Source organism: Thunnus maccoyii, chromosome 11 (assembly GCF_910596095.1).
Source record: "Thunnus maccoyii chromosome 11, fThuMac1.1, whole genome shotgun sequence".
Taxonomy (NCBI): Eukaryota; Metazoa; Chordata; class Actinopteri; order Scombriformes; family Scombridae; genus Thunnus; species Thunnus maccoyii.
In genome coordinates, this window is record NC_056543.1 from 30677076 (window position 1) to 30704805 (window position 27730).

The 27730-nt window shown below is 40.2% G+C and overlaps 3 protein-coding genes and 23 non-coding genes across 26 annotated transcripts; 23 read left to right on the forward strand and 3 right to left on the reverse strand.

The window, feature by feature from the left end:
- Nucleotides 1–403: 403 nt before the first annotated feature.
- Nucleotides 404–852, reverse strand: LOC121906581 (caspase recruitment domain-containing protein 18-like; the record flags this gene model as incomplete). Its single annotated transcript, XM_042425503.1, has 2 exons — nt 404–480; nt 564–852. Coding segments are annotated over 2 exons (366 nt in total), but the record flags the coding sequence as incomplete, so codon positions are not given.
- Nucleotides 853–2096: 1244 nt separating this feature from the next.
- LOC121906582 (caspase-1-like) lies at nt 2097–5023 on the reverse strand. The gene is made up of 5 exons (XM_042425504.1): nt 4919–5023; nt 2985–3246; nt 2870–2891; nt 2495–2668; nt 2097–2397 (listed from the first exon to the last, which is right to left on the reverse strand). The coding sequence occupies exons 1-5, from the start codon at nt 4923–4925 to the stop codon at nt 2332–2334; spliced, it is 531 nt and encodes a 176-aa protein (XP_042281438.1). The 5' UTR covers nt 4926–5023; the 3' UTR covers nt 2097–2331.
- Nucleotides 5024–5241: 218 nt separating this feature from the next.
- LOC121906735 (caspase a-like) lies at nt 5242–9272 on the reverse strand. The gene is made up of 7 exons (XM_042425772.1): nt 9155–9272; nt 7403–7704; nt 6939–7112; nt 6595–6841; nt 6216–6386; nt 5976–6085; nt 5242–5861 (listed from the first exon to the last, which is right to left on the reverse strand). Exons 1-7 carry the CDS (start codon nt 9159–9161, stop codon nt 5739–5741), a joined length of 1134 nt encoding a protein of 377 aa, XP_042281706.1. The 5' UTR covers nt 9162–9272; the 3' UTR covers nt 5242–5738.
- Nucleotides 9273–14934: 5662 nt separating this feature from the next.
- On the forward strand, nt 14935–15053 carry LOC121907701. The gene has a single exon (XR_006098947.1). It is a non-coding gene; the product is annotated as a 5S ribosomal RNA (ribosomal RNA).
- Nucleotides 15054–15504: 451 nt separating this feature from the next.
- On the forward strand, nt 15505–15623 carry LOC121907712. The gene has a single exon (XR_006098958.1). It is a non-coding gene; the product is annotated as a 5S ribosomal RNA (ribosomal RNA).
- A 441-nt stretch (nt 15624–16064) lies between these two features.
- On the forward strand, nt 16065–16183 carry LOC121907723. The gene has a single exon (XR_006098969.1). It is a non-coding gene; the product is annotated as a 5S ribosomal RNA (ribosomal RNA).
- A 448-nt stretch (nt 16184–16631) lies between these two features.
- LOC121907734 lies at nt 16632–16750 on the forward strand. The gene has a single exon (XR_006098980.1). It is a non-coding gene; the product is annotated as a 5S ribosomal RNA (ribosomal RNA).
- A 441-nt stretch (nt 16751–17191) lies between these two features.
- LOC121907745 lies at nt 17192–17310 on the forward strand. The gene has a single exon (XR_006098991.1). It is a non-coding gene; the product is annotated as a 5S ribosomal RNA (ribosomal RNA).
- A 437-nt stretch (nt 17311–17747) lies between these two features.
- LOC121907756 lies at nt 17748–17866 on the forward strand. The gene has a single exon (XR_006099002.1). It is a non-coding gene; the product is annotated as a 5S ribosomal RNA (ribosomal RNA).
- A 448-nt stretch (nt 17867–18314) lies between these two features.
- LOC121907768 lies at nt 18315–18433 on the forward strand. The gene has a single exon (XR_006099013.1). It is a non-coding gene; the product is annotated as a 5S ribosomal RNA (ribosomal RNA).
- A 441-nt stretch (nt 18434–18874) lies between these two features.
- Nucleotides 18875–18993, forward strand: LOC121907779. Its single transcript, XR_006099024.1, has one exon. It is a non-coding gene; the product is annotated as a 5S ribosomal RNA (ribosomal RNA).
- Nucleotides 18994–19430: 437 nt separating this feature from the next.
- LOC121907791 lies at nt 19431–19549 on the forward strand. Its single transcript, XR_006099035.1, has one exon. It is a non-coding gene; the product is annotated as a 5S ribosomal RNA (ribosomal RNA).
- Nucleotides 19550–19990: 441 nt separating this feature from the next.
- On the forward strand, nt 19991–20109 carry LOC121907803. Its single transcript, XR_006099047.1, has one exon. It is a non-coding gene; the product is annotated as a 5S ribosomal RNA (ribosomal RNA).
- Nucleotides 20110–20557: 448 nt separating this feature from the next.
- Nucleotides 20558–20676, forward strand: LOC121907815. The gene has a single exon (XR_006099058.1). It is a non-coding gene; the product is annotated as a 5S ribosomal RNA (ribosomal RNA).
- Nucleotides 20677–21113: 437 nt separating this feature from the next.
- LOC121907827 lies at nt 21114–21232 on the forward strand. Its single transcript, XR_006099069.1, has one exon. It is a non-coding gene; the product is annotated as a 5S ribosomal RNA (ribosomal RNA).
- A 448-nt stretch (nt 21233–21680) lies between these two features.
- Nucleotides 21681–21799, forward strand: LOC121907838. The gene has a single exon (XR_006099080.1). It is a non-coding gene; the product is annotated as a 5S ribosomal RNA (ribosomal RNA).
- A 441-nt stretch (nt 21800–22240) lies between these two features.
- Nucleotides 22241–22359, forward strand: LOC121907849. Its single transcript, XR_006099091.1, has one exon. It is a non-coding gene; the product is annotated as a 5S ribosomal RNA (ribosomal RNA).
- Nucleotides 22360–22796: 437 nt separating this feature from the next.
- On the forward strand, nt 22797–22915 carry LOC121907855. The gene has a single exon (XR_006099095.1). It is a non-coding gene; the product is annotated as a 5S ribosomal RNA (ribosomal RNA).
- Nucleotides 22916–23356: 441 nt separating this feature from the next.
- Nucleotides 23357–23475, forward strand: LOC121907860. The gene has a single exon (XR_006099100.1). It is a non-coding gene; the product is annotated as a 5S ribosomal RNA (ribosomal RNA).
- A 448-nt stretch (nt 23476–23923) lies between these two features.
- LOC121907861 lies at nt 23924–24042 on the forward strand. Its single transcript, XR_006099101.1, has one exon. It is a non-coding gene; the product is annotated as a 5S ribosomal RNA (ribosomal RNA).
- A 437-nt stretch (nt 24043–24479) lies between these two features.
- Nucleotides 24480–24598, forward strand: LOC121907862. Its single transcript, XR_006099102.1, has one exon. It is a non-coding gene; the product is annotated as a 5S ribosomal RNA (ribosomal RNA).
- Nucleotides 24599–25039: 441 nt separating this feature from the next.
- Nucleotides 25040–25158, forward strand: LOC121907863. Its single transcript, XR_006099103.1, has one exon. It is a non-coding gene; the product is annotated as a 5S ribosomal RNA (ribosomal RNA).
- A 437-nt stretch (nt 25159–25595) lies between these two features.
- On the forward strand, nt 25596–25714 carry LOC121907865. The gene has a single exon (XR_006099105.1). It is a non-coding gene; the product is annotated as a 5S ribosomal RNA (ribosomal RNA).
- A 448-nt stretch (nt 25715–26162) lies between these two features.
- Nucleotides 26163–26281, forward strand: LOC121907866. The gene has a single exon (XR_006099106.1). It is a non-coding gene; the product is annotated as a 5S ribosomal RNA (ribosomal RNA).
- A 441-nt stretch (nt 26282–26722) lies between these two features.
- On the forward strand, nt 26723–26841 carry LOC121907867. The gene has a single exon (XR_006099107.1). It is a non-coding gene; the product is annotated as a 5S ribosomal RNA (ribosomal RNA).
- Nucleotides 26842–27282: 441 nt separating this feature from the next.
- LOC121907868 lies at nt 27283–27401 on the forward strand. The gene has a single exon (XR_006099108.1). It is a non-coding gene; the product is annotated as a 5S ribosomal RNA (ribosomal RNA).
- The last annotated feature ends 329 nt before the right edge of the window (nt 27402–27730 follow it).

Here is a 27730-nt window from a genome sequence, read left to right on the forward strand (position 1 = left end):
CATGTTCTGCTCGTCTATGTCTGCTCCATTTCTGTTTTTTTCATCAGTAAATGTTATGTTAGTGATTAGCATGGTGACACGACTCCTAATGGAATCTAAAAAATGGAAATTTAAACGAAAAAAGTTAAACGAAGTTGAACAAAAATCTATCATGATAATTTACAGGAAAAATGTACTGTATATAGAAGACTTTAATTAAGAAAAAATGTAGCTTAAAGAAAAACATTTTATTTCTTGATAAATTATGCACAAGAAACCAACTTAATGTTGGTTAGTTTTACATCAAAACTACATTTTTCCATAATGTTTCCACGACTGGCAAATAGCTGAAGGTAAATCTGTCAATTAAGACCATGTGACATATTTGATAATGCTTAAATGAATAACTAACACTTTTATTATATTATTTTTCCCTCAGGAATGCTTCAGTTGTTTGGATGAGTGTCGGTGACCACTCCTGCTCTGTCTGGGGTTCTGCAGCTGTCAACGGCAAAACACAACATCACTGTTCAAAATGAAGTTCTTCTATTTGTGTACTACACCTTTGAAATATATCAGCTCACCTGGCTGAGCGGGTTGACCAGAAGACGGACCCAGGGTTTTGTAAAGTGCAGGATGTCTGTGTTGAAGGTGAGCAATCATCTTCCTGCTGGCTTCATCTCCTTTCTTCCTCACTATGTCAATGAGGCAGCGTGCCCTGTCTGTTGTGGTTATGTTCTCCTCAAGTATGGAGTCTATCTCTCCGTAATTCACAATACTATCATGTAAAAGTTCATCCAGGAGCTGATTAATAAGTTCGTCGTTCGCCCTCTCCACAAACTTAACCCTCACCTTGAAAAGCTCCTTGTCTAGAAGAGGGAATATGAAGCAAATTTTTTAAAAAAAATTACATATTTTATTCTCTTGAGATGATTTCAAAGAAGGTGCTAATGATGACCATAACTTAACATCACATTATTAAACATTATTTACAAAAACATCAATTTTTCATCAGCTAATTTTTTTGACAATACATTGTTGAGATAATCCAACAGACTTCAAATGGCGTATTAAGTTGGAAAATATTCTCAACCCATAAAAAGCACTTGATCCTTCAGTTCATCTGTAATATCCAAAATTAACAAATGGGGTTATCACTTATCCTGACAGTGATGAAAGGATGCTTGGATGTTTAAATTCTGAAAACCATCTGAAATCAATTTGTGATTTAATCATCTTTCAGTAACACTTTATGATAAGGTTAATGAACAAATGTTCAAGTGATAAATATAAATGAATGCTTGAAATAACTGTAAGTAGAAAATAATTGATGATCCATTAAGCATTAACTAATCACACAAACTCACAGTAATTAATAGTGAGCCACAAGAATCCATGATGCATTAAATCATCATGAATCATGCATTTTTTTTAACTCATATTATAAAGTGTTACCTATTTCTTCATGGTTTGTGTGTATATGTGTTGTCAAACACACTAATAGTGAACTATGAGTACTTCCCTTTTATATTGCGGGAGGAGGGTTGGCTGTGGTTTGTGCCCTTCCTCCTCACACAGTGTAGAAAAGAAGCCTCCAAAGAATTTCACATCATAAATCATTAGACCATAAGTGATATATGTTTTAATTTAATGTCTGCTTCTTTGTCAGAATCTGATACTTTAATAAAAACCGGGCTGACCGGCGCTCTTTGAACATTTGTTGGAAAACTGAAAACTGAAAACTGAAAAAGTTTAAGAAATATTATCTCTAACCCCTATCCTCCTCAGCGCCTCTATAACACAAACCAGACACGGTAAACACAGTTTATAGAAGTTTTTGTCTGATCGCCTTCACATTGCCGCCAACTTTGAAGTCATGTTACTTGCAAAGTGCATTTAGACCGAGAACTCTTACCTGCCATCACTCAAATCTCAGATTACTGGATTATTTAAATTGAAGTCTGAAAATTGCGCATGGAAACTCCCCAGCTCCCTGTAGTCTGGTGGGTGCGAAGACCAAACCTTACTCTTAAGTTTTTACACCACTAATGCTTTAATGTGTGCGCGCTTTTAGTTTGTTAAAAAGAGTAATAGTAGCCTTTTACTGTATCTAAAAGATCAATGTTTTATTTTGTTTAGGTGGAGACAAAAAGGAAAATCATGGATTAAATGACAAAATACACTGATACAAGAATAAATGATAATTCAGAGACATATCAAACCATTCTCTGTCTTTCCTTACAATCTATTAAAGACTGAAATCACCATAACAAATGCTAAAAGTATCATTTCAGGTGGAGCCATTAAAACAGATAAAAACAGCAGTGTGTAATTCATAATAATTCATCGGTATCAGTTATACAGTACACCAGGAAAGTTTTCACGCTTGGAGAACTTAATTACAGCATCATCAATCTCCTGCGAGAACACATAAAAGTCAGATACCAGTTACTGTATCACTCAATCAACCAGACAAACAGATTAACTACAGATTAACACTAACATGAGAAAGCACCTTTCCAGTGAGGTCTGTGTGTTTCACCACCTCGTATCCCAACCCTTTAAGCAGGTTCTCCATATTCTGCTCGTCTTTCTCTGCTCCATTTCTGTTGTTTAAATGAGTAAATTTTATGTTGGTGATTAGCAGGGCCACACGACTCCTGATGGATTCTTCAGTCACAAGGTAAGGCTGAAAAATGGAAAGTTAAACAAAAAATTGTTATAATCATTTGCAGGAAAAAATTTACTATAGCTACTTAGTAGACTTTAATAAAGAAAATTAAGCTCAAAGAAAAACATTTTATTTCTCGATAAATGATGCACAAGAAACCATCTTAATGTTGATTAGTTTTGCATCAAAACTAATTTTTTCCCCTGATGTTTCCACTACTGGCAAATAGCTGAAGGTAAATCTATCAGTTAAGACCATGTGACATATCTGATAATGCTTTCATGAATGACTAACCTGATCATCGGTTGGTCTGAGTGTGGTTGACGACCTCTACTTCAAGGACAGGTTTTTATAAAACATAGAATCTCTGTGTTGAAGGTGAGCAATCATCTTCCTGCTGGCTTCATCTCCTTTCCCCATCACTGTGTCAATGAGGCAGCGTGCCATGTCTGCTGTGTTTGTGTTGTCCTCAAGTATTGAATTTTTCTCTCCGCGATTCACAACGCCATCCTTGAGAAGGTCATCCAGGAGCTGCTTAATAAGTTCTCTGTTCACGTTCTCCACAAACTTACTCCTCATCTTGAAAAGCTCCTTGTCTAGGAGAGGGAATATGAAGAAAAAAAGAATGACACATTTCAAATTCTTGTCTCTTGCGGTGGTTTCAAAGAAGGTGCTAATGATGAATCAGACAGAACATTAGAAATATTTACAAAAACATCAACTTTTCACCAGGTAACTTTATGACAATGCATTGTTCAGATAATCCTTCAGTTCATCTGTAATATCCAAAATTAACAAATGGGGTTGTCACTTATCCTGACAGTGATGAAAGGATGCTTGGATGTTTAAATTCTGAAAACCATCTGAAATCATTTGATCATATTTCAGCACAATTTATAATAATATTAAACAAACATAATAATAAAACAAATGTGATAAATGAATGTATGAAGCAACTGTGATTAAATGATCATTGATGATACATTAAACATGAACTAATCACATAAACTCACAGTAATTAAATCATCATGAGTCATGCCTTAGTTAGACTCAAGAGCTTTTATTGACACATGTACGGCAACACTGAATTAGTGAAATTTGGCTTCCTAGAGCTCAAGTTGCAATTAGAGAACATCATAAATAATAACAAGTATTAAAAGAGAGAGAGAGAGAATAGAAAGATAAGAAAGAGATGAAATACATATATGTGTGTACATATATATATATATACACACACACACACATTAGGCCTATATTGCAAATATATACTGCACATTTAAGTGTATTGCACATTAGTGATGAGTAAATATATGTGGATATGTGAGTGATGCATTACTTTTTTGAGCCGTTATTAGTGTTAGCATTGTTTCTGTATGCTTTATGTATATAAGGTGGAAACTGCTTATATGGATCAAAAAAAATGGGATAGAATCATTTCTCTATAAATGCTGTTTAAATAATTCACTTATAGTAATCAAGTAGTCCGCTTACAGTGTTCATTTTGGGGCTTTTCATACATGACAACATTTGGGGAAAAAAATGAAAACTATGATGATTCTATTTTTTTTTTTTTAAATTTTCTCTCTCTCGCTCTCGGCTTTTTCAAAATGAGTCGGGAAGCCGTCAGCAAAGCCTAACTTTACTTTTAACGTTATCAACTTTAGAGAAATGTCCTCCCCTCTTCCTAGTAATGTTTTTGTCTTCCCTCATGACAGAGTTGTACAGTATTACAGGTTGCATTTCTCTCAAAGTTGATTCTGGTTCAACATCTGCCTCCTGCTGGTTACCGGAGGACGGTGCAGCGTGCACATTGAAATCATGAAGGGATAAAGAAAGTCATTTTCTCTCAACGAAAAACGTAGTCGACTTGAAGCACACTTGCCATGAATAGAACAGAAAACATATTGTAACATATGAAACATAGTATATTAATCGACATTTCGAAAAACAAAAAGGCTGCATCATATTATTTCATCTCGTTTTCTTTTCTTTCCTTTCCCTTTCTTTTTGCAATAGGCGGGGCATAGCCTACAGGTGGCATATTCAACAAAATGCAGACTCAAGACTTTTCTTTGACAGACATTCGTTGTAAAAGTGAGAAAGTTTAAGAAATATTATCTCTAACCCCTATCCTCCTCACCGCCTCCGTAACACAGACCACACACGTTAAATATTAGTTTATGGAAGTTTTTGTCTGATCGCCTTCACATTGCCGCCAACTTTGAAGTCATGTTACTTGTAAAGTGCATTTAGACCGAGAACTCTTACCTGCCATCGCTCAAGTCTTGGATCACTGGATTATTTAAACTGAAGTCTGCAAATTGCGCATGGAAACTCCCCAGCTTCCTGTAGTCTGGTGGGTGCGTAATAAGCACTGGGCGGTGGTCTCCGTTTCCTGCTTTACATCAATAATGTCTATATTTTCATCTCATGCAGACTATAATGACTAATTGCCACACTTGGTGGTGCTGAGTGTTATTTGCTGTTAAGACTGTTAACTTTGCTTTAATGTGTGCGCGCTTTTAGTTTGTTAAAAAGAGTAATAGTAGCCTTTTACTGTATCTAAAAGATCAATGTTTTATTTTGTTTAGGTGGAGACAAAAAGGAAAATCATGGATTAAATGACAAAATACACTGATACCAGAATAAATGATAATTCAGAGACATATCAAACCATTCTCTGTCTTTCCTTATAATCTATTAAAGACTGAAATCACCATAACAAATGCTAAAAGTATCATTTTCAGGTGGAGCCATTAAAACAGATAAAAACAGCAGTGTGTAATTCATAATAATTCATCAGTAGCAGTTATACAGTACACCAGGAAAGTTTTCACCACTAACCACCAAGAGTACATATTGATTATTTCACGTAGATACAACAAATATGATTCTTAATAGTATTTTTCTTCATATCATTTTCATCACACATTTATTACATTGCCTCAGCTGACTGTGGAGCAGACAAGATTACTTTTTCATACAGTATAAACAAAGTTCAAGGCTACACTTTGTATTAACAAAGCAGTTCCTTATAAAACATTGCGATCATAATGTTTAATGTTAAACAAACTGCATTAAGCAACACTCAAGCCTGACTCAGTGGCCTGAGGTAGAAGTGTCTTGTTAAACTGCATCTGTCTTTGATTGGCATCTGTGTATCTTGACCTCTCTCGGTGCGGACTAAAAGATCTTCAAAGCGTCGCATCACCTGTGAGGTTGAAACAAACAGTGTATGACATTAAGCAATCAAATAAAACAAGATCATCATGACTGCTTTCTCTTTGGTCTTGTTGCCTGAGAGCTGATATTACTTTCCACTTACTTTTCTGAAAAGTTCCTCAATGTGCTTTTCACGCCAGAAGTTGTTGAACACCTCAACAATGTACTGGATAAGAAAAGACCCTTCATTTGGATGTCTATATGAGACAGTATCTACAGGAAAAACATACAGACAGTTTTTATTACATAAGGTTACTACCCTTAGCTGTTATCAATGCAGATTATTGATGTTTATGTTCCTGAGCTTTAGAATGAGATCTGATAATATTTCAGACAGACTCACCAGGAGCGCAAGAAAGAAGAGAAATGAAGTCTTTTTCTTTGTGTGCACGTCGCAAAGCATCATCCTGGATGTCTTCTTCACCAGCAGACAAGGACAGACCTGGCTGCTCCACATTATCACAAACCACAGCTGCTTCTGCACTATCACTAACAAGCACAGATCCATCGTTTCCTGAAATACATGTGACATACTTTAAATACAGTGTATATGAGCCTCATCATTTAAAGACAACAAATAAGACATTAGAGGACTTTTTTTCAGAGAGTCAGAGTTTTTTTGCAGCATCTTTCAGATTTTCATATTCAAATACACAATCGACTGTGTCCTGACGGAAACTATGTTGATGTTTGGTGTATATGTGAGAACAGATGAGAATCACCTCCTCTGCAGGCCTGGATGATGATGATCTTGGGTTTGTTCAGCAGCGCTGGACATTCCTCTGTCCCCAAGTGTTTGTAAATGTTATCAATGGGGAATTTGTCTTGTTTTTCATCCGGTTGCCCCTTTTTATAGTTGACACCGCAGACAGCTCTCATTTCCCCGTGAGACATGATAACCACAAACACACTGTCTGTCTCTTTGAGTTTTGGATGTCTGGAGAACTTAATTACAGCATCATCAATCTCCTGCGAGAACACATAAAAGTCAGATACCAGTTACTGTATCACTCAATCAACCAGACAAACAGATTAACTACAGATTAACACTAACATGAGAAAGCACCTTTCCAGTGAGATCTGTGTGTTTCACCACCTCGTATCCCAACTTTTTAAGTAGGTTCTCCATATTCTGCTCGTCTTTCTCTGCTCCATTTCTGTTTTTTAAATGAGTAAATTCTATGTTGGTGATGAGCAGGGCCACACGACTCCTGATGGATTCTTCAGTCACAAGGTAGGGCTGAAAAATGGAAATTTACACAAAGAAAGTTAAACAAAAAATTGTTATAATCATTTGCAGGAAAAAATTTACTATAGCTACTTAGTAGACTTTAATAAAGAAAATTAAGCTCAAAGAAAAACATTTTATTTCTCGATAAATGATGCACAAGAAACCATCTTAATGTTGATTAGTTTTGCATCAAAACTAATTTTTTTCCCTGATGTTTCCACTACTGGCAAATAGCTGAAGGTAAATCTATCAGTTAAGACCATGTGACATATTTGATAATGCTTTTATGAATGACTAACCGGATCATCGGTTGGTTTGAGTGTGGTTGACGACTTCTGCTCGGAGGACAGGTTTTTGTAAAACATAGAATCTCTGTGTTGAAGGTGAGCAATCATCTTCCTGCTGGCTTCATCTCCTTTCCCCATCACTGTGTCAATGAGGCAGCGTGCCATGTCTGCTGTGTTTGTGTTGTCCTCAAGTATTGAATTTTTCTCTCCGCGATTCACAACGCCATCCTTGAGAAGGTCATCCAGGAGCTGCTTAATAAGTTCTCTGTTCACGTTCTCCACAAACTTATTCCTCATCTTGAAAAGCTCCTTGTCTAGGAGAGGGAATATGAAGAAAAAAAGAATGACACATTTCAAATTCTTGTCTCTTGCGGTGGTTTCAAAGAAGGTGCTAATGATGAATCAGACAGAACATTAGAAATATTTACAAAAACATCAACTTTTCACCAGGTAACTTTATGACAATGCATTGTTCAGATAATCCTTCAGTTCATCTGTAATATCCAAAATTAACAAATGGGGTTGTCACTTATCCTGACAGTGATGAAAGGATGCTTGGATGTTTAAATTCTGAAAACCATCTGAAATCATTTGATCATATTTCAGCACAATTTATAATAATATTAAACAAACATAATAATAAAACAAATGTGATAAATGAATGTATGAAGCAACTGTGATTAAATGATCATTGATGATACATTAAACATGAACTAATCACATAAACTCACAGTAATTAAATCATCATGAGTCATGCCTTAGTTAGACTCAAGAGCTTTTATTGACACATGTACGGCAACACTGAATTAGTGAAATTTGGCTTCCTAGAGCTCAAGTTGCAATTAGAGAACATCATAAATAATAACAAGTATTAAAAGAGAGAGAGAGAATAGAAAGATAAGAAAGAGATGAAATACATATATGTGTGTACATATATATATATATATATATATATATACACACACATTAGGCCTATATTGCAAATATATACTGCACATTTAAGTGTATTGCACATTAGTGATGAGTAAATATATGTGGATATGTGAGTGATGCATTACTTTTTTGAGCCGTTATTAGTGTTAGCATTGTTTCTGTATGTTTTATGTATATAAGGTGGAAACTGCTTACATGGATCAAAAAATGGGATAGAATCATTTCTCTATAAATGCTGTTTAAATAATTCACTTATAGTAATCAAGTAGTCCGCTTACAGTGTTCATTTTGGGGCTTTTCATACATGACAACATTTGGGGAAAAAAATGAAAACTATGATGATTCTATTTTTTTTTTTTTAAATTTTCTCTCTCTCGCTCTCGGCTTTTTCAAAATGAGTCGGGAAGCCGTCAGCAAAGCCTAACTTTACTTTTAACGTTATCAACTTTAGAGAAATGTCCTCCCCTCTTCCTAGTAATGTTTTTGTCTTCCCTCATGACAGAGTTGTACAGTATTACAGGTTGCGTTTCTCTTATTTCATCTCGTTTTCTTTTCTTTACTTTCCCTTTCTTTTTGCAATAGGCGGGCATATAGGTGGCATATTCAACAAAATGCAGAGTCATCAAGACTTTTCTTTGACAGACATTCGTTGTAAAAGTGAGAAAGTTTAAGAAATATTATCTCTAACCCCTATCCTCCTCACCGCCTCCGTAACACAGACCACACACGTTAAATATTAGTTTATGGAAGTTTTTGTCTGATCGCCTTCACATTGCCGCCAACTTTGAAGTCATGTTACTTGTTAAGTGCATTTAGACCGAGAACTCTTACCTGCCATCGCTCAAGTCTTGGATCACTGGATTATTTAAACTGAAGTCTGCAAATTGCGCATGAAAACTCCCCAGCTTCCTGTAGTCTGGTGGGTGCGTAATATGGATGTATAAAGATAGGAGAGTTCTTTTTATACATCCATGGTGCGTAATGGAAACTGGGTGGTGGTCTCCGTTTCCTGCCTTACGTCAATAAACGTACTTTAAAAAATCAGTACAACAGGGTACTATTAAGGATTAAAAATGAACCATAAAAATACACCAATCAAATATAAGATGAACAACACATATTCTAACCACACATAAATCATGCCTATTGTTACTTTCAAAGCATATTTTGAAAGCCAAAATGTTGCAAAACTGCTGGTTAAAGGTTCACTTCACCCAAATAACAAAGAACACAGAATCATATGCAACTCTAGTGTTGTCTGGCCACACATACTGCATTTAAATACCCAGATATATTTGTTTGGGGGCTTTTCATACCTGAAGAGGGAGATTTCTTTTTCCTACTTTTATGTGATGTTTAGCATATGAATAGACCTTCTCATAACTGTTGAGCATTGTTAAAACAGTATGTGCATCTATATTTTCATCTCATGCAAACTATAATGACTATTTGCTTCACTTGCTCAGTGTGTGATTTGTTGCTAAAGCTGCTTAAAAAGTGCATATTGATTACTTTTTCATGAAGTATAAAGAAAGTTCAAGGCTACACTTTGTAGTAGCAAAGCAGTTCCTTATAAAACATTGCAATCATAATGTTTAATGTTAAACAAACTTTGTATTATGTAACACTCGACCTGTCTCAGTGGCCTGAAAAGAGATAGAAGCGTTTTGTTAGAATGAATCTGTCTTTTGGTCTCAGAGAGGAAATCCTCAAAATGCAAAGCAGAGATGGGTGCGGCCTTGACACAGTGTGCGTGCCATGTCTGCTTTGTTACTGTTGTCCTCAAGCACTGAGTCTGTCTCCCAATCATTCAACAAACTATCTGTATGTATTCATGTACCATTAAAACATGTTACTAACTTGACTTCTTCCCCAGAGTTCTTTGTGCCTTTCTTCTCATCTCAGGAAACCCCATGGACCATGCTGATGTGGGAATGTCATTCTCCTGTCCTTCTACAGCTGTTCCTGCTGTTGTTGCTAGTCATGTATCTATTGTTATTAGGGCCTGAGCCCAAAGGGCGAAGACCCTATTGTTTTTCGTGTGTTTCTTTCTTTCTTGTTACGCCACTGTAACTCTGAACACGATTACTTTTTGGACTGTTATTTTTGCCAATTGCTGATGTTCATATATGCACATATTTTTTCCACTTGGCTGAGGAGACTATTACACATGTAATCATATATTGTTCTAATGATCAAGAAAGACTACAGCCTATATGAGGGGAGAACTTAAATGCTGAGCTACTGAACTCCAGTCTTCCTAAGTTTTTCCTTCATATATTGTCTTTCTTGATCATAGAATAATCTATGCTTGCATGCATAATAGCCTCCTCAGCCAGCTGGTAAAAATATGTGCATATATCGGCATCGGCAATCGGCCACAATGAGTTGGAAATATCGGCATATCGGATATCAGCAAAAATCTAATGTCGTGCATCCCAAGTTAAAAGTCTTTACATTACTAAAAGTAGACTTGATGAAAATTAGGAAATGAATTTGTTTTACACACAAACTCATCAAGGGTTTTCAATTTATTAATTGAAATTCAAGTGAATGGGCACAAAACTTGCATGATTTTTATGACACAGGTGTGAGCAAGGCAGCTATGTCTCACCCTGCAGAAAATTCTCATCCTCACACCGTTGAGATTTGATGTTTCGCCATGACAGAGGAAGTTGCTATAACTTTATTTTAAATGCTCCAATCTGCACCAAACTTTACATGTTTGATAACACTCCCGGCCTGAACACGTGTACATGACAATATTCCATCAGTGATGCAAACTGGCTGAATAGCGCCCCCTATGAAATTTCAGTAAAGCAGCCCCAACAGCGGGAAAAATAGTGGACTAAGGAAGTCATGTTTATCTCCTTCTTGCACTGTCTGAAAACAGTCAGGGTCTAAAGACATCTACATGCCCATCACAGAAGCCCTTCGATTGCGCTGTGGCCCAACGTGCGCAAGGGCACGAAGGCCCGTTCAACGCTGCTTGCAGCTTTAATTGTTGTAGTTGTTGCTGTTGTTGCTCTGCTTCTCTGTGTCTCCACCGCCCCACCCCCTTCTCTCTCTCTCAACCCAACCGGTCAAAGCAGACGGCCGCCCACCTAGAGCCGGGTTCTGCTTAAGGTCTCTTCCCGTTGAAGGGGAGTTTTTCCTCACCACTGTCGCCAAGTGCTCGCTCATGGGGGAATTGTTGGGTCTCTTTCTCTGTAAGTTAAAGAGTACGGTCTATGTGAAAAGTGCCCCAAGATGACCTTTGTTGTGATTTGGCGCCATATAAATAAAATTGAATTGAAAATTGAATCTTCTAAAATGTCGTCCAGGAGCTAGTTAAGAAGTGCTTTCGACACCTTTTCCACATATGTCCCCCTCACTCTAGCAAGTTCCTTATCTAGATAAAAGAATATGACTCTTACAGTATTTGGCAGGAATTACAGATCATATGAAACATTCAAACAACATGAAAATTGTGCCTGCAAAGTATTTAGATCATGAATACTTAAATTTTACCTGCCATTGCTCGTGAACTGTCTATCACTGAATCGTATTAAATTCTGCAGCCTTCCAACAAGTAAGGATGAGTGTGTATGCTTATTGGTTGAGGGTATGATGTTTACATCAAGGAAAACTACCTCCATCAAAGTTATGAGGGAACAATATTTTAATATAAGTTGCACTAATCAAATAACACCAGTTGCTGCGGTTTGTTGGTTGTGCTCTGAAATAAAGTGATGCCAATTAAGAGTCATTGCTCCAAATCAAAAGGGAATCTTCTCACTTGCTGTAATATCATGGTGTGAGCAGAGAAACAGCTCAAAATGCATCTCTGCACTCAAATTTTATAAGTTTAATTTTTAAAATATGCTTTTCTCTAATACAGTCATGCACCTTAAAGGAGCTCTTCTGCTATGTGTGTTTTTGTATGTGTTTAATAATTTACATACCTTCATGTCACGTGTATGCTTTGAGGTCTGTTGTAGAGCTTTGCATGTTTTGCTAAGAACACAAAGCTGCAGAAAAGTAGTGGTGATAACTGATGATGAAAATGGAAGCATTGTGAATTTGAATTTGAACCCTTGAATGCAGACCTCAGGACCATATCACACCCTGTCTAATGCATTCTTTTTTTTTTTCTCAATTAAGCCCTCATACTCTATATCTTCTATTCCTCAATCTATTTGTTTTTAATTATCTTCTAGGGTCGAAATTTGCAATTCTTGAAAAACAGGATCTGTGGAGTGTCTTTTTTCAGGAGGTGATGTTGTGTGTTCCTGTTTGGCCCCATTAACACACACACACACACACAAGGTTGAAGAAGTTGCTTTTAGCACATTGTCACAGTAACGTGAGCTGCAGCACTGGTTTGATATTAGTTGATATTAGAGGGGTTTCATGACCAAATGGAAGATGTGTAGATGCCAAATCACAGCCACACTGCAGCAACATCAACAGATACATTAGAACATTTTTCATTTTTAACTGCATTGTGTGCTTCTGCTATTCCTCTAAACTGCATTTATACTCTTCTTGTTGGGAATGTAACATTTACTATGTAATATTTCTAACATGTTTATTTGGTGTCATGTACCTTGTGTCACAGAGAATAACAAGCCCACAACAGCAGACATTCACAATCCAAGAAAAAGCATATTGAAAAGAAAAGGCCTTAACCCAACTGTTATCAGTCCTGTTAATATATAATATTAACCAGGAAAGGTACAGATATTCATAAAACAAGACATTTTCTAAACATCTGGAGTTCTGTATTGTAACAGCAAAGATAGACTCTTGAAAGATGGCATGGTGAAATTTTCATTTGTGGTTAAACATCTGGACAGACATGAATAAAAACGAGAACACAAGTAAACGCCCATTCATAGTCAATATGTCACACTAAAAAATCCTAAAAAGGTTAATTATGCTGAGTTAACTTACTTATGCAATACCATTACAACATGATCTGACAAGAGGAATGACCACAGCTATCACATACCTTAATCCGATATATGCTGGAATGGATTTCCAATATAGTCCCTGTCTAATAAATGCCCAAACCACCACTTATTTAAATGATGAGAAATTAACAATGTATAACTTGTAGAGATGTTTCATTTTCAGGCACATTGTGTCTGACTTAATGGAAGTGTGGTCTAGTATCATAACTTTTAAAAAGCTTAAAACAGATAATAAATGATACACATTTTACATGATGTGGCGTTATAGAAGATCAAAGTCATTTCATAATTTTGTGAGTGGGTGAAGTTTAAAATTTGATGGAAGAACAAGGAGCCAGGTGAAGGAAATCATTTAATATCCTGTTTTCTTTCCTTCAAAATAAAGTCAATCTGAGTAAGCAACCTGTTGAATCAAGGACTACAAATTAAATAAAACTCTTCAACGTTTGTGCTCCATTAATTAAAAGCCTTACACACTGTAAGATATATAAAAATAAAGAATGCATAGTTTATCTATTCACAAAGTAGCTCCTCAGAAAGCACTGCAAGAATAACTGAATGAATGAATGAATTTGAATGAATGAAATGTAGCTACAAAGTCTGTGTTGGATTCTGTCTCAGAGGCCTGGGGAGAGGTAGAAGCAGTTTGGGAGAGTGCATCTGTCTTTGGTAGGCATCTTGTTTTTGGTCACAGAGGGGAAATCATCATCAAAGCGTTGCATGACCTGCGAGGTTGAAACAAACAGTGTATGACATTAAGCAAAGCAGATAAAACAAGAACATCATTACTGCTTGCTCTTTGGTCTTCTTGCCTCACAGCTGATATTACTTTCCACTAGATAGATCGTATCTTATTATATATGAAAATTTTACATGCAGAAGAGAGTTTACACTTGAAAAACTTACTTTTCTGAAAAGTTCCTCAATGTCATCTTTATGCGCAAAGGTGTTCAGTATCTCAAAAATATATGTGATAAGAAAAAATCCAAGGAATCTATTTTTATATGAGACAGTATCTGCAGGAAAAACATACAGACAGTTTTTATTACATTACATTTTATTACATAAAAAGAAGAGAAATGAAGTCTTTTTCTTTGTGTGCATGTCGTAAAGCATCCTCTTCGATGTCTTCTTCACCAGCAGACAGGGACAGATCTGGCTGTTGCACATTATCACAAACCACAGCTGCTTCTGCACTAGATACAACAAATATTATTATTAATAGTAGGCCTATTTTTATTCATATCACTTTCACGTGTGAAACTCACAGGTGTCTGGGAAAGAGAGCTGCACTTTCTTATTTCTTTCACACAGACTGTGGGAGAAGAGAAAGGATTAATTCGAGGCAGATTACATATTTTGCACAAAACATTGAATGGAGTATTGTGCACAAATAATTCTAATGCCAACACATAGGGATAGAGTAAATATAGCAGAGATAAGAAGTATTTCAAGGCATTGTATAGGGATGATGAGGAATAATATAGAAGGCAGATTGAATATGGCTGATAGTATGACGCCATCCGTGATATTTGACGTGTGTCTTTTCCACACTGAATGGCAGTGGATGACAGTGGGATCTTCACCTGTTAGACAGCGACGAATAGGAGGAGCCTGCGCGCATCTTTAAATAGGCTGTTTGCTGCCTCTTCTCTCGCTTACGGCCATACCACCCTGAACACGCCCGATCTCGTCTGATCTCGGAAGCTAAGCAGGGTCGGGCCTGGTTAGTACTTGGATGGGAGACCGCCTGGGAATACCAGGTGCTGTAAGCTTTTTCTTCTCATCTGTCATCATCAGCAGCTAAACAGGAGTTAAAGGTGAAAAGCAAAGCACATCTATGAACTGACATTTACTAACCACTAAGTGATGAAAAACACATATTTATCCCGTTCATTACAGATCACAAAGGATATAAGATGCTGTTTTTTGTACATTAAAATGAATGGAGTATTGTGCACAAATAATCATAATGCCAACACATAGGGATAGAGTAAATATAGCAGAGATAACGAGTATTTCAATGCATTGTATAGGGATGATGAGGAATAATATAGGAGACAGATTACATATGGCTGATAGTATGACGCCATCCGTGATATTTGACGTGTGTCTTTTCCACACTGAATGGCAGTGGATGAAAGTGGGATCTTGATTCATAAGACAGCGACGAATAGGAGGAGCCCGCGCGCATCTTTAAATAGGCTGTTTGCTGCCTCTTCTCTCGCTTACGGCCATACCACCCTGAACACGCCCGATCTCGTCTGATCTCGGAAGCTAAGCAGGGTCGGGCCTGGTTAGTACTTGGATGGGAGACCGCCTGGGAATACCAGGTGCTGTAAGCTTTTTCTTCTCATCTGTCATCAACGGAGGGCGCTGCTGCTCCAGTAGTGCTCACAGGTGTCTGGGAAAGAGAGCTGCACTTTCTTATTTCTTTCACACAGATTGTGGGAGAAGAGAAAGGATTAATTCGAGGCAGATTACATATTTTGCACAAAACATTGAATGGAGCATTGTGCACAAATAATTCTAATGCCAACACATAGGGATAGAGTAAATATAGCAGAGATAAGAAGTATTTCAAGGCATTGTATAGGGATGATGAGGAATAATATAGGAGACAGATTACATATGGCTGATAGTATGACGCCATCCGTGATATGTGACGTGTGTCTTTTCCACACTGAATGGCAGTGGATGACAGTGGGATCTTGATTCATAAGACAGCGACGAATAGGAGGAGCCCGCGCGCATCTTTAAATAGGCTGTTTGCTGCCTCTTCTCTCGCTTACGGCCATACCACCCTGAACACGCCCGATCTCGTCTGATCTCGGAAGCTAAGCAGGGTCGGGCCTGGTTAGTACTTGGATGGGAGACCGCCTGGGAATACCAGGTGCTGTAAGCTTTTTCTTCTCATCTGTCATCAGCAGCTAAACAGGAGTTAAAGGTGAAAAGCAAAGCACATCTATGAACTGACATTTACTAACCACTAAGGGATGAAAAACACATATTTATCCGGTTCATTACAGATCACAAAGGATATAAGATGCTGTTTTTTGTACAATAAAATGAATGGAGTATTGTGCACAAATAATCATAATGCCAACACATAGGGATAGAGTAAATATAGCAGAGATAACGAGTATTTCAATGCATTGTATAGGGATGATGAGGAATAATATAGAAGGCAGATTACATATGGCTGATAGTATGACGCCATCCGTGATATTTGACGTGTGTCTTTTCCACACTGAATGGCAGTGGATGAAAGTGGGATCTTGATTCATAAGACAGCGACGAATAGGAGGAGCCCGCGCGCATCTTTAAATAGGCTGTTTGCTGCCTCTTCTCTCGCTTACGGCCATACCACCCTGAACACGCCCGATCTCGTCTGATCTCGGAAGCTAAGCAGGGTCGGGCCTGGTTAGTACTTGGATGGGAGACCGCCTGGGAATACCAGGTGCTGTAAGCTTTTTCTTCTCATCTGTCATCAACGGAGGGCGCTGCTGCTCCAGTAGTGCTCACAGGTGTCTGGGAAAGAGAGCTGCACTTTCTTATTTCTTTCACACAGATTGTGGGAGAAGAGAAAGGATTAATTCGAGGCAGATTACATATTTTGCACAAAACATTGAATGGAGCATTGTGCACAAATAATTCTAATGCCAACACATAGGGATAGAGTAAATATAGCAGAGATAAGAAGTATTTCAAGGCATTGTATAGGGATGATGAGGAATAATATAGGAGACAGATTACATATGGCTGATAGTATGACGCCATCCGTGATATGTGACGTGTGTCTTTTCCACACTGAATGGCAGTGGATGACAGTGGGATCTTGATTCATAAGACAGCGACGAATAGGAGGAGCCCGCGCGCATCTTTAAATAGGCTGTTTGCTGCCTCTTCTCTCGCTTACGGCCATACCACCCTGAACACGCCCGATCTCGTCTGATCTCGGAAGCTAAGCAGGGTCGGGCCTGGTTAGTACTTGGATGGGAGACCGCCTGGGAATACCAGGTGCTGTAAGCTTTTTCTTCTCATCTGTCATCAACGGAGGGCGCTGCTGCTCCAGTAGTGCTCACAGGCGGGAAAGAGAGCTGCACTTTCTTATTTCTTTCACACACACTGTGGGAGAAGAAAAACCACTAATTCCAGGCAGATTACATATTTTGCACAAAACATTGAATGGAGCATTGTGCACAAATAATTCTAATGCCAACACATAGGGATAGAGTAAATATAGCAGTGATAAGAAGTATTTCAAGGCATTGTATAGGGATGATGAGGAATAATATAGGAGACAGATTACATATGGCTGATAGTATGACGCCATCCGTGATATGTGACGTGTGTCTTTTCCACACTGAATGGCAGTGGATGACAGTGGGATCTTCACCTGTTAGATAGCGACGAATAGGAGGAGCCCGCGCGCATCTTTAAATAGGCTGTTTGCTGCCTCTTCTCTCGCTTACGGCCATACCACCCTGAACACGCCCGATCTCGTCTGATCTCGGAAGCTAAGCAGGGTCGGGCCTGGTTAGTACTTGGATGGGAGACCGCCTGGGAATACCAGGTGCTGTAAGCTTTTTCTTCTCATCTGTCATCAGCAGCTAAACAGGAGTTAAAGGTGAAAAGCAAAGCACATCTATGAACTGACATTTACTAACCACTAAGGGATGAAAAACACATATTTATCCGGTTCATTACACATCACAAAGGATATAAGATGCTGTTTTTTGTACAATAAAATGAATGGAGTATTGTGCACAAATAATTCTAATGCCAACACATAGGGATAGAGTAAATATAGCAGAGATAAGAAGTATTTCAAGGCATTGTATAGGGATGATGAGGAATAATATAGGAGACAGATTACATATGGCTGATAGTATGACGCCATCCGTGATATTTGACGTGTGTCTTTTCCACACTGAATGGCAGTGGATGACAGTGGGATCTTCACCTGTTAGACAGCGACGAATAGGAGGAGCCCGCGCGCATCTTTAAATAGGCTGTTTGCTGCCTATTCTCTCGCTTACGGCCATACCACCCTGAACACGCCCGATCTCGTCTGATCTCGGAAGCTAAGCAGGGTCGGGCCTGGTTAGTACTTGGATGGGAGACCGCCTGGGAATACCAGGTGCTGTAAGCTTTTTCTTCTCATCTGTCATCAACGGAGGGCGCTGCTGCTCCAGTAGTGCTCACAGGTGTCTGGGAAAGAGAGCTGCACTTTCTTATTTCTTTCACACAGACTGTGGGAGAAGAAAAACCACTAATTCCAGGCAGATTACATATTTTGCACAAAACATTGAATGGAGCATTGTGCACAAATAATTCTAATGCCAACACATAGGGATAGAGTAAATATAGCAGAGATAAGAAGTATTTCAAGGCATTGTATAGGGATGATGAGGAATAATATAGGAGACAGATTACATATGGCTGATAGTATGACGCCATCCGTGATATGTGACGTGTGTCTTTTCCACACTGAATGGCAGTGGATGACAGTGGGATCTTGATTCATAAGACAGCGACGAATAGGAGGAGCCCGCGCGCATCTTTAAATAGGCTGTTTGCTGCCTCTTCTCTCGCTTACGGCCATACCACCCTGAACACGCCCGATCTCGTCTGATCTCGGAAGCTAAGCAGGGTCGGGCCTGGTTAGTACTTGGATGGGAGACCGCCTGGGAATACCAGGTGCTGTAAGCTTTTTCTTCTCATCTGTCATCAACGGAGGGCGCTGCTGCTCCAGTAGTGCTCACAGGCGGGAAAGAGAGCTGCACTTTCTTATTTCTTTCACACACACTGTGGGAGAAGAAAAACCACTAATTCCAGGCAGATTACATATTTTGCACAAAACATTGAATGGAGCATTGTGCACAAATAATTCTAATGCCAACACATAGGGATAGAGTAAATATAGCAGTGATAAGAAGTATTTCAAGGCATTGTATAGGGATGATGAGGAATAATATAGGAGACAGATTACATATGGCTGATAGTATGACGCCATCCGTGATATGTGACGTGTGTCTTTTCCACACTGAATGGCAGTGGATGACAGTGGGATCTTCACCTGTTAGACAGCGACGAATAGGAGGAGCCCGCGCGCATCTTTAAATAGGCTGTTTGCTGCCTATTCTCTCGCTTACGGCCATACCACCCTGAACACGCCCGATCTCGTCTGATCTCGGAAGCTAAGCAGGGTCGGGCCTGGTTAGTACTTGGATGGGAGACCGCCTGGGAATACCAGGTGCTGTAAGCTTTTTCTTCTCATCTGTCATCAACGGAGGGCGCTGCTGCTCCAGTAGTGCTCACAGGTGTCTGGGAAAGAGAGCTGCACTTTCTTATTTCTTTCACACAGATTGTGGGAGAAGAGAAAGGATTAATTCGAGGCAGATTACATATTTTGCACAAAACATTGAATGGAGCATTGTGCACAAATAATTCTAATGCCAACACATAGGGATAGAGTAAATATAGCAGTGATAAGAAGTATTTCAAGGCATTGTATAGGGATGATGAGGAATAATATAGGAGACAGATTACATATGGCTGATAGTATGACGCCATCCGTGATATGTGACGTGTGTCTTTTCCACACTGAATGGCAGTGGATGACAGTGGGATCTTGATTCATAAGACAGCGACGAATAGGAGGAGCCCGCGCGCATCTTTAAATAGGCTGTTTGCTGCCTCTTCTCTCGCTTACGGCCATACCACCCTGAACACGCCCGATCTCGTCTGATCTCGGAAGCTAAGCAGGGTCGGGCCTGGTTAGTACTTGGATGGGAGACCGCCTGGGAATACCAGGTGCTGTAAGCTTTTTCTTCTCATCTGTCATCAGCAGCTAAACAGGAGTTAAAGGTGAAAAGCAAAGCACATCTATGAACTGACATTTACTAACCACTAAGGGATGAAAAACACATATTTATCCGGTTCATTACAGATCACAAAGGATATAAGATGCTGTTTTTTGTACAATAAAATGAATGGAGTATTGTGCACAAATAATCATAATGCCAACACATAGGGATAGAGTAAATATAGCAGAGATAACGAGTATTTCAATGCATTGTATAGGGATGATGAGGAATAATATAGAAGGCAGATTACATATGGCTGATAGTATGACGCCATCCGTGATATTTGACGTGTGTCTTTTCCACACTGAATGGCAGTGGATGACAGTGGGATCTTGATTCATAAGACAGCGACGAATAGGAGGAGCCTGCGCGCATCTTTAAATAGGCTGTTTGCTGCCTCTTCTCTCGCTTACGGCCATACCACCCTGAACACGCCCGATCTCGTCTGATCTCGGAAGCTAAGCAGGGTCGGGCCTGGTTAGTACTTGGATGGGAGACCGCCTGGGAATACCAGGTGCTGTAAGCTTTTTCTTCTCATCTGTCATCAACGGAGGGCGCTGCTGCTCCAGTAGTGCTCACAGGCGGGAAAGAGAGCTGCACTTTCTTATTTCTTTCACACACACTGTGGGAGAAGAAAAACCACTAATTCCAGGCAGATTACATATTTTGCACAAAACATTGAATGGAGCATTGTGCACAAATAATTCTAATGCCAACACATAGGGATAGAGTAAATATAGCAGTGATAAGAAGTATTTCAAGGCATTGTATAGGGATGATGAGGAATAATATAGGAGACAGATTACATATGGCTGATAGTATGACGCCATCCGTGATATGTGACGTGTGTCTTTTCCACACTGAATGGCAGTGGATGACAGTGGGATCTTCACCTGTTAGATAGCGACGAATAGGAGGAGCCCGCGCGCATCTTTAAATAGGCTGTTTGCTGCCTCTTCTCTCGCTTACGGCCATACCACCCTGAACACGCCCGATCTCGTCTGATCTCGGAAGCTAAGCAGGGTCGGGCCTGGTTAGTACTTGGATGGGAGACCGCCTGGGAATACCAGGTGCTGTAAGCTTTTTCTTCTCATCTGTCATCAGCAGCTAAACAGGAGTTAAAGGTGAAAAGCAAAGCACATCTATGAACTGACATTTACTAACCACTAAGGGATGAAAAACACATATTTATCCGGTTCATTACACATCACAAAGGATATAAGATGCTGTTTTTTGTACAATAAAATGAATGGAGTATTGTGCACAAATAATTCTAATGCCAACACATAGGGATAGAGTAAATATAGCAGAGATAAGAAGTATTTCAAGGCATTGTATAGGGATGATGAGGAATAATATAGGAGACAGATTACATATGGCTGATAGTATGACGCCATCCGTGATATTTGACGTGTGTCTTTTCCACACTGAATGGCAGTGGATGACAGTGGGATCTTCACCTGTTAGACAGCGACGAATAGGAGGAGCCCGCGCGCATCTTTAAATAGGCTGTTTGCTGCCTATTCTCTCGCTTACGGCCATACCACCCTGAACACGCCCGATCTCGTCTGATCTCGGAAGCTAAGCAGGGTCGGGCCTGGTTAGTACTTGGATGGGAGACCGCCTGGGAATACCAGGTGCTGTAAGCTTTTTCTTCTCATCTGTCATCAACGGAGGGCGCTGCTGCTCCAGTAGTGCTCACAGGTGTCTGGGAAAGAGAGCTGCACTTTCTTATTTCTTTCACACAGACTGTGGGAGAAGAAAAACCACTAATTCCAGGCAGATTACATATTTTGCACAAAACATTGAATGGAGCATTGTGCACAAATAATTCTAATGCCAACACATAGGGATAGAGTAAATATAGCAGAGATAAGAAGTATTTCAAGGCATTGTATAGGGATGATGAGGAATAATATAGGAGACAGATTACATATGGCTGATAGTATGACGCCATCCGTGATATGTGACGTGTGTCTTTTCCACACTGAATGGCAGTGGATGACAGTGGGATCTTGATTCATAAGACAGCGACGAATAGGAGAAGCCCGCGCGCATCTTTAAATAGGCTGTTTGCTGCCTCTTCTCTCGCTTACGGCCATACCACCCTGAACACGCCCGATCTCGTCTGATCTCGGAAGCTAAGCAGGGTCGGGCCTGGTTAGTACTTGGATGGGAGACCGCCTGGGAATACCAGGTGCTGTAAGCTTTTTCTTCTCATCTGTCATCAACGGAGGGCGCTGCTGCTCCAGTAGTGCTCACAGGCGGGAAAGAGAGCTGCACTTTCTTATTTCTTTCACACACACTGTGGGAGAAGAAAAACCACTAATTCCAGGCAGATTACATATTTTGCACAAAACATTGAATGGAGCATTGTGCACAAATAATTCTAATGCCAACACATAGGGATAGAGTAAATATAGCAGTGATAAGAAGTATTTCAAGGCATTGTATAGGGATGATGAGGAATAATATAGGAGACAGATTACATATGGCTGATAGTATGACGCCATCCGTGATATGTGACGTGTGTCTTTTCCACACTGAATGGCAGTGGATGACAGTGGGATCTTCACCTGTTAGACAGCGACGAATAGGAGGAGCCCGCGCGCATCTTTAAATAGGCTGTTTGCTGCCTATTCTCTCGCTTACGGCCATACCACCCTGAACACGCCCGATCTCGTCTGATCTCGGAAGCTAAGCAGGGTCGGGCCTGGTTAGTACTTGGATGGGAGACCGCCTGGGAATACCAGGTGCTGTAAGCTTTTTCTTCTCATCTGTCATCAACGGAGGGCGCTGCTGCTCCAGTAGTGCTCACAGGTGTCTGGGAAAGAGAGCTGCACTTTCTTATTTCTTTCACACAGATTGTGGGAGAAGAGAAAGGATTAATTCGAGGCAGATTACATATTTTGCACAAAACATTGAATGGAGCATTGTGCACAAATAATTCTAATGCCAACACATAGGGATAGAGTAAATATAGCAGAGATAAGAAGTATTTCAAGGCATTGTATAGGGATGATGAGGAATAATATAGGAGACAGATTACATATGGCTGATAGTATGACGCCATCCGTGATATGTGACGTGTGTCTTTTCCACACTGAATGGCAGTGGATGACAGTGGGATCTTGATTCATAAGACAGCGACGAATAGGAGGAGCCCGCGCGCATCTTTAAATAGGCTGTTTGCTGCCTATTCTCTCGCTTACGGCCATACCACCCTGAACACGCCCGATCTCGTCTGATCTCGGAAGCTAAGCAGGGTCGGGCCTGGTTAGTACTTGGATGGGAGACCGCCTGGGAATACCAGGTGCTGTAAGCTTTTTCTTCTCATCTGTCATCAGCAGCTAAACAGGAGTTAAAGGTGAAAAGCAAAGCACATCTATGAACTGACATTTACTAACCACTAAGGGATGAAAAACACATATTTATCCGGTTCATTACAGATCACAAAGGATATAAGATGCTGTTTTTTGTACAATAAAATGAATGGAGTATTGTGCACAAATAATCATAATGCCAACACATAGGGATAGAGTAAATATAGCAGAGATAACGAGTATTTCAATGCATTGTATAGGGATGATGAGGAATAATATAGAAGGCAGATTACATATGGCTGATAGTATGACGCCATCCGTGATATTTGACGTGTGTCTTTTCCACACTGAATGGCAGTGGATGAAAGTGGGATCTTGATTCATAAGACAGCGACGAATAGGAGGAGCCCGCGCGCATCTTTAAATAGGCTGTTTGCTGCCTCTTCTCTCGCTTACGGCCATACCACCCTGAACACGCCCGATCTCGTCTGATCTCGGAAGCTAAGCAGGGTCGGGCCTGGTTAGTACTTGGATGGGAGACCGCCTGGGAATACCAGGTGCTGTAAGCTTTTTCTTCTCATCTGTCATCAACGGAGGGCGCTGCTGCTCCAGTAGTGCTCACAGGCGGGAAAGAGAGCTGCACTTTCTTATTTCTTTCACACACACTGTGGGAGAAGAAAAACCACTAATTCCAGGCAGATTACATATTTTGCACAAAACATTGAATGGAGCATTGTGCACAAATAATTCTAATGCCAACACATAGGGATAGAGTAAATATAGCAGTGATAAGAAGTATTTCAAGGCATTGTATAGGGATGATGAGGAATAATATAGGAGACAGATTACATATGGCTGATAGTATGACGCCATCCGTGATATGTGACGTGTGTCTTTTCCACACTGAATGGCAGTGGATGACAGTGGGATCTTCACCTGTTAGACAGCGACGAATAGGAGGAGCCCGCGCGCATCTTTAAATAGGCTGTTTGCTGCCTATTCTCTCGCTTACGGCCATACCACCCTGAACACGCCCGATCTCGTCTGATCTCGGAAGCTAAGCAGGGTCGGGCCTGGTTAGTACTTGGATGGGAGACCGCCTGGGAATACCAGGTGCTGTAAGCTTTTTCTTCTCATCTGTCATCAACGGAGGGCGCTGCTGCTCCAGTAGTGCTCACAGGTGTCTGGGAAAGAGAGCTGCACTTTCTTATTTCTTTCACACAGATTGTGGGAGAAGAGAAAGGATTAATTCGAGGCAGATTACATATTTTGCACAAAACATTGAATGGAGCATTGTGCACAAATAATTCTAATGCCAACACATAGGGATAGAGTAAATATAGCAGAGATAAGAAGTATTTCAAGGCATTGTATAGGGATGATGAGGAATAATATAGGAGACAGATTACATATGGCTGATAGTATGACGCCATCCGTGATATGTGACGTGTGTCTTTTCCACACTGAATGGCAGTGGATGACAGTGGGATCTTGATTCATAAGACAGCGACGAATAGGAGGAGCCCGCGCGCATCTTTAAATAGGCTGTTTGCTGCCTCTTCTCTCGCTTACGGCCATACCACCCTGAACACGCCCGATCTCGTCTGATCTCGGAAGCTAAGCAGGGTCGGGCCTGGTTAGTACTTGGATGGGAGACCGCCTGGGAATACCAGGTGCTGTAAGCTTTTTCTTCTCATCTGTCATCAACGGAGGGCGCTGCTGCTCCAGTAGTGCTCACAGGCGGGAAAGAGAGCTGCACTTTCTTATTTCTTTCACACACACTGTGGGAGAAGAAAAACCACTAATTCCAGGCAGATTACATATTTTGCACAAAACATTGAATGGAGCATTGTGCACAAATAATTCTAATGCCAACACATAGGGATAGAGTAAATATAGCAGTGATAAGAAGTATTTCAAGGCATTGTATAGGGATGATGAGGAATAATATAGGAGACAGATTACATATGGCTGATAGTATGACGCCATCCGTGATATGTGACGTGTGTCTTTTCCACACTGAATGGCAGTGGATGACAGTGGGATCTTCACCTGTTAGATAGCGACGAATAGGAGGAGCCCGCGCGCATCTTTAAATAGGCTGTTTGCTGCCTCTTCTCTCGCTTACGGCCATACCACCCTGAACACGCCCGATCTCGTCTGATCTCGGAAGCTAAGCAGGGTCGGGCCTGGTTAGTACTTGGATGGGAGACCGCCTGGGAATACCAGGTGCTGTAAGCTTTTTCTTCTCATCTGTCATCAGCAGCTAAACAGGAGTTAAAGGTGAAAAGCAAAGCACATCTATGAACTGACATTTACTAACCACTAAGGGATGAAAAACACATATTTATCCGGTTCATTACAGATCACAAAGGATATAAGATGCTGTTTTTTGTACAATAAAATGAATGGAGTATTGTGCACAAATAATCATAATGCCAACACATAGGGATAGAGTAAATATAGCAGAGATAACGAGTATTTCAATGCATTGTATAGGGATGATGAGGAATAATATAGAAGGCAGATTACATATGGCTGATAGTATGACGCCATCCGTGATATTTGACGTGTGTCTTTTCCACACTGAATGGCAGTGGATGAAAGTGGGATCTTGATTCATAAGACAGCGACGAATAGGAGGAGCCTGCGCGCATCTTTAAATAGGCTGTTTGCTGCCTCTTCTCTCGCTTACGGCCATACCACCCTGAACACGCCCGATCTCGTCTGATCTCGGAAGCTAAGCAGGGTCGGGCCTGGTTAGTACTTGGATGGGAGACCGCCTGGGAATACCAGGTGCTGTAAGCTTTTTCTTCTCATCTGTCATCAACGGAGGGCGCTGCTGCTCCAGTAGTGCTCACAGGTGTCTGGGAAAGAGAGCTGCACTTTCTTATTTCTTTCACACAGATTGTGGGAGAAGAGAAAGGATTAATTCGAGGCAGATTACATATTTTGCACAAAACATTGAATGGAGCATTGTGCACAAATAATTCTAATGCCAACACATAGGGATAGAGTAAATATAGCAGAGATAAGAAGTATTTCAAGGCATTGTATAGGGATGATGAGGAATAATATAGGAGACAGATTACATATGGCTGATAGTATGACGCCATCCGTGATATTTGACGTGTGTCTTTTCCACACTGAATGGCAGTGGATGACAGTGGGATCTTCACCTGTTAGACAGCGACGAATAGGAGGAGCCCGCGCGCATCTTTAAATAGGCTGTTTGCTGCCTCTTCTCTCGCTTACGGCCATACCACCCTGAACACGCCCGATCTCGTCTGATCTCGGAAGCTAAGCAGGGTCGGGCCTGGTTAGTACTTGGATGGGAGACCGCCTGGGAATACCAGGTGCTGTAAGCTTTTTCTTCTCATCTGTCATCAACGGAGGGCGCTGCTGCTCCAGTAGTGCTCACAGGTGTCTGGGAAAGAGAGCTGCACTTTCTTATTTCTTTCACACAGACTGTGGGAGAAGAAAAACCACTAATTCCAGGCAGATTACATATTTTGCACAAAACATTGAATGGAGCATTGTGCACAAATAATTCTAATGCCAACACATAGGGATAGAGTAAATATAGCAGTGATAAGAAGTATTTCAAGGCATTGTATAGGGATGATGAGGAATAATATAGGAGACAGATTACATATGGCTGATAGTATGACGCCATCCGTGATATGTGACGTGTGTCTTTTCCACACTGAATGGCAGTGGATGACAGTGGGATCTTCACCTGTTAGATAGCGACGAATAGGAGGAGCCCGCGCGCATCTTTAAATAGGCTGTTTGCTGCCTCTTCTCTCGCTTACGGCCATACCACCCTGAACACGCCCGATCTCGTCTGATCTCGGAAGCTAAGCAGGGTCGGGCCTGGTTAGTACTTGGATGGGAGACCGCCTGGGAATACCAGGTGCTGTAAGCTTTTTCTTCTCATCTGTCATCAGCAGCTAAACAGGAGTTAAAGGTGAAAAGCAAAGCACATCTATGAACTGACATTTACTAACCACTAAGGGATGAAAAACACATATTTATCCGGTTCATTACACATCACAAAGGATATAAGATGCTGTTTTTTGTACAATAAAATGAATGGAGTATTGTGCACAAATAATTCTAATGCCAACACATAGGGATAGAGTAAATATAGCAGAGATAAGAAGTATTTCAAGGCATTGTATAGGGATGATGAGGAATAATATAGGAGACAGATTACATATGGCTGATAGTATGACGCCATCCGTGATATTTGAC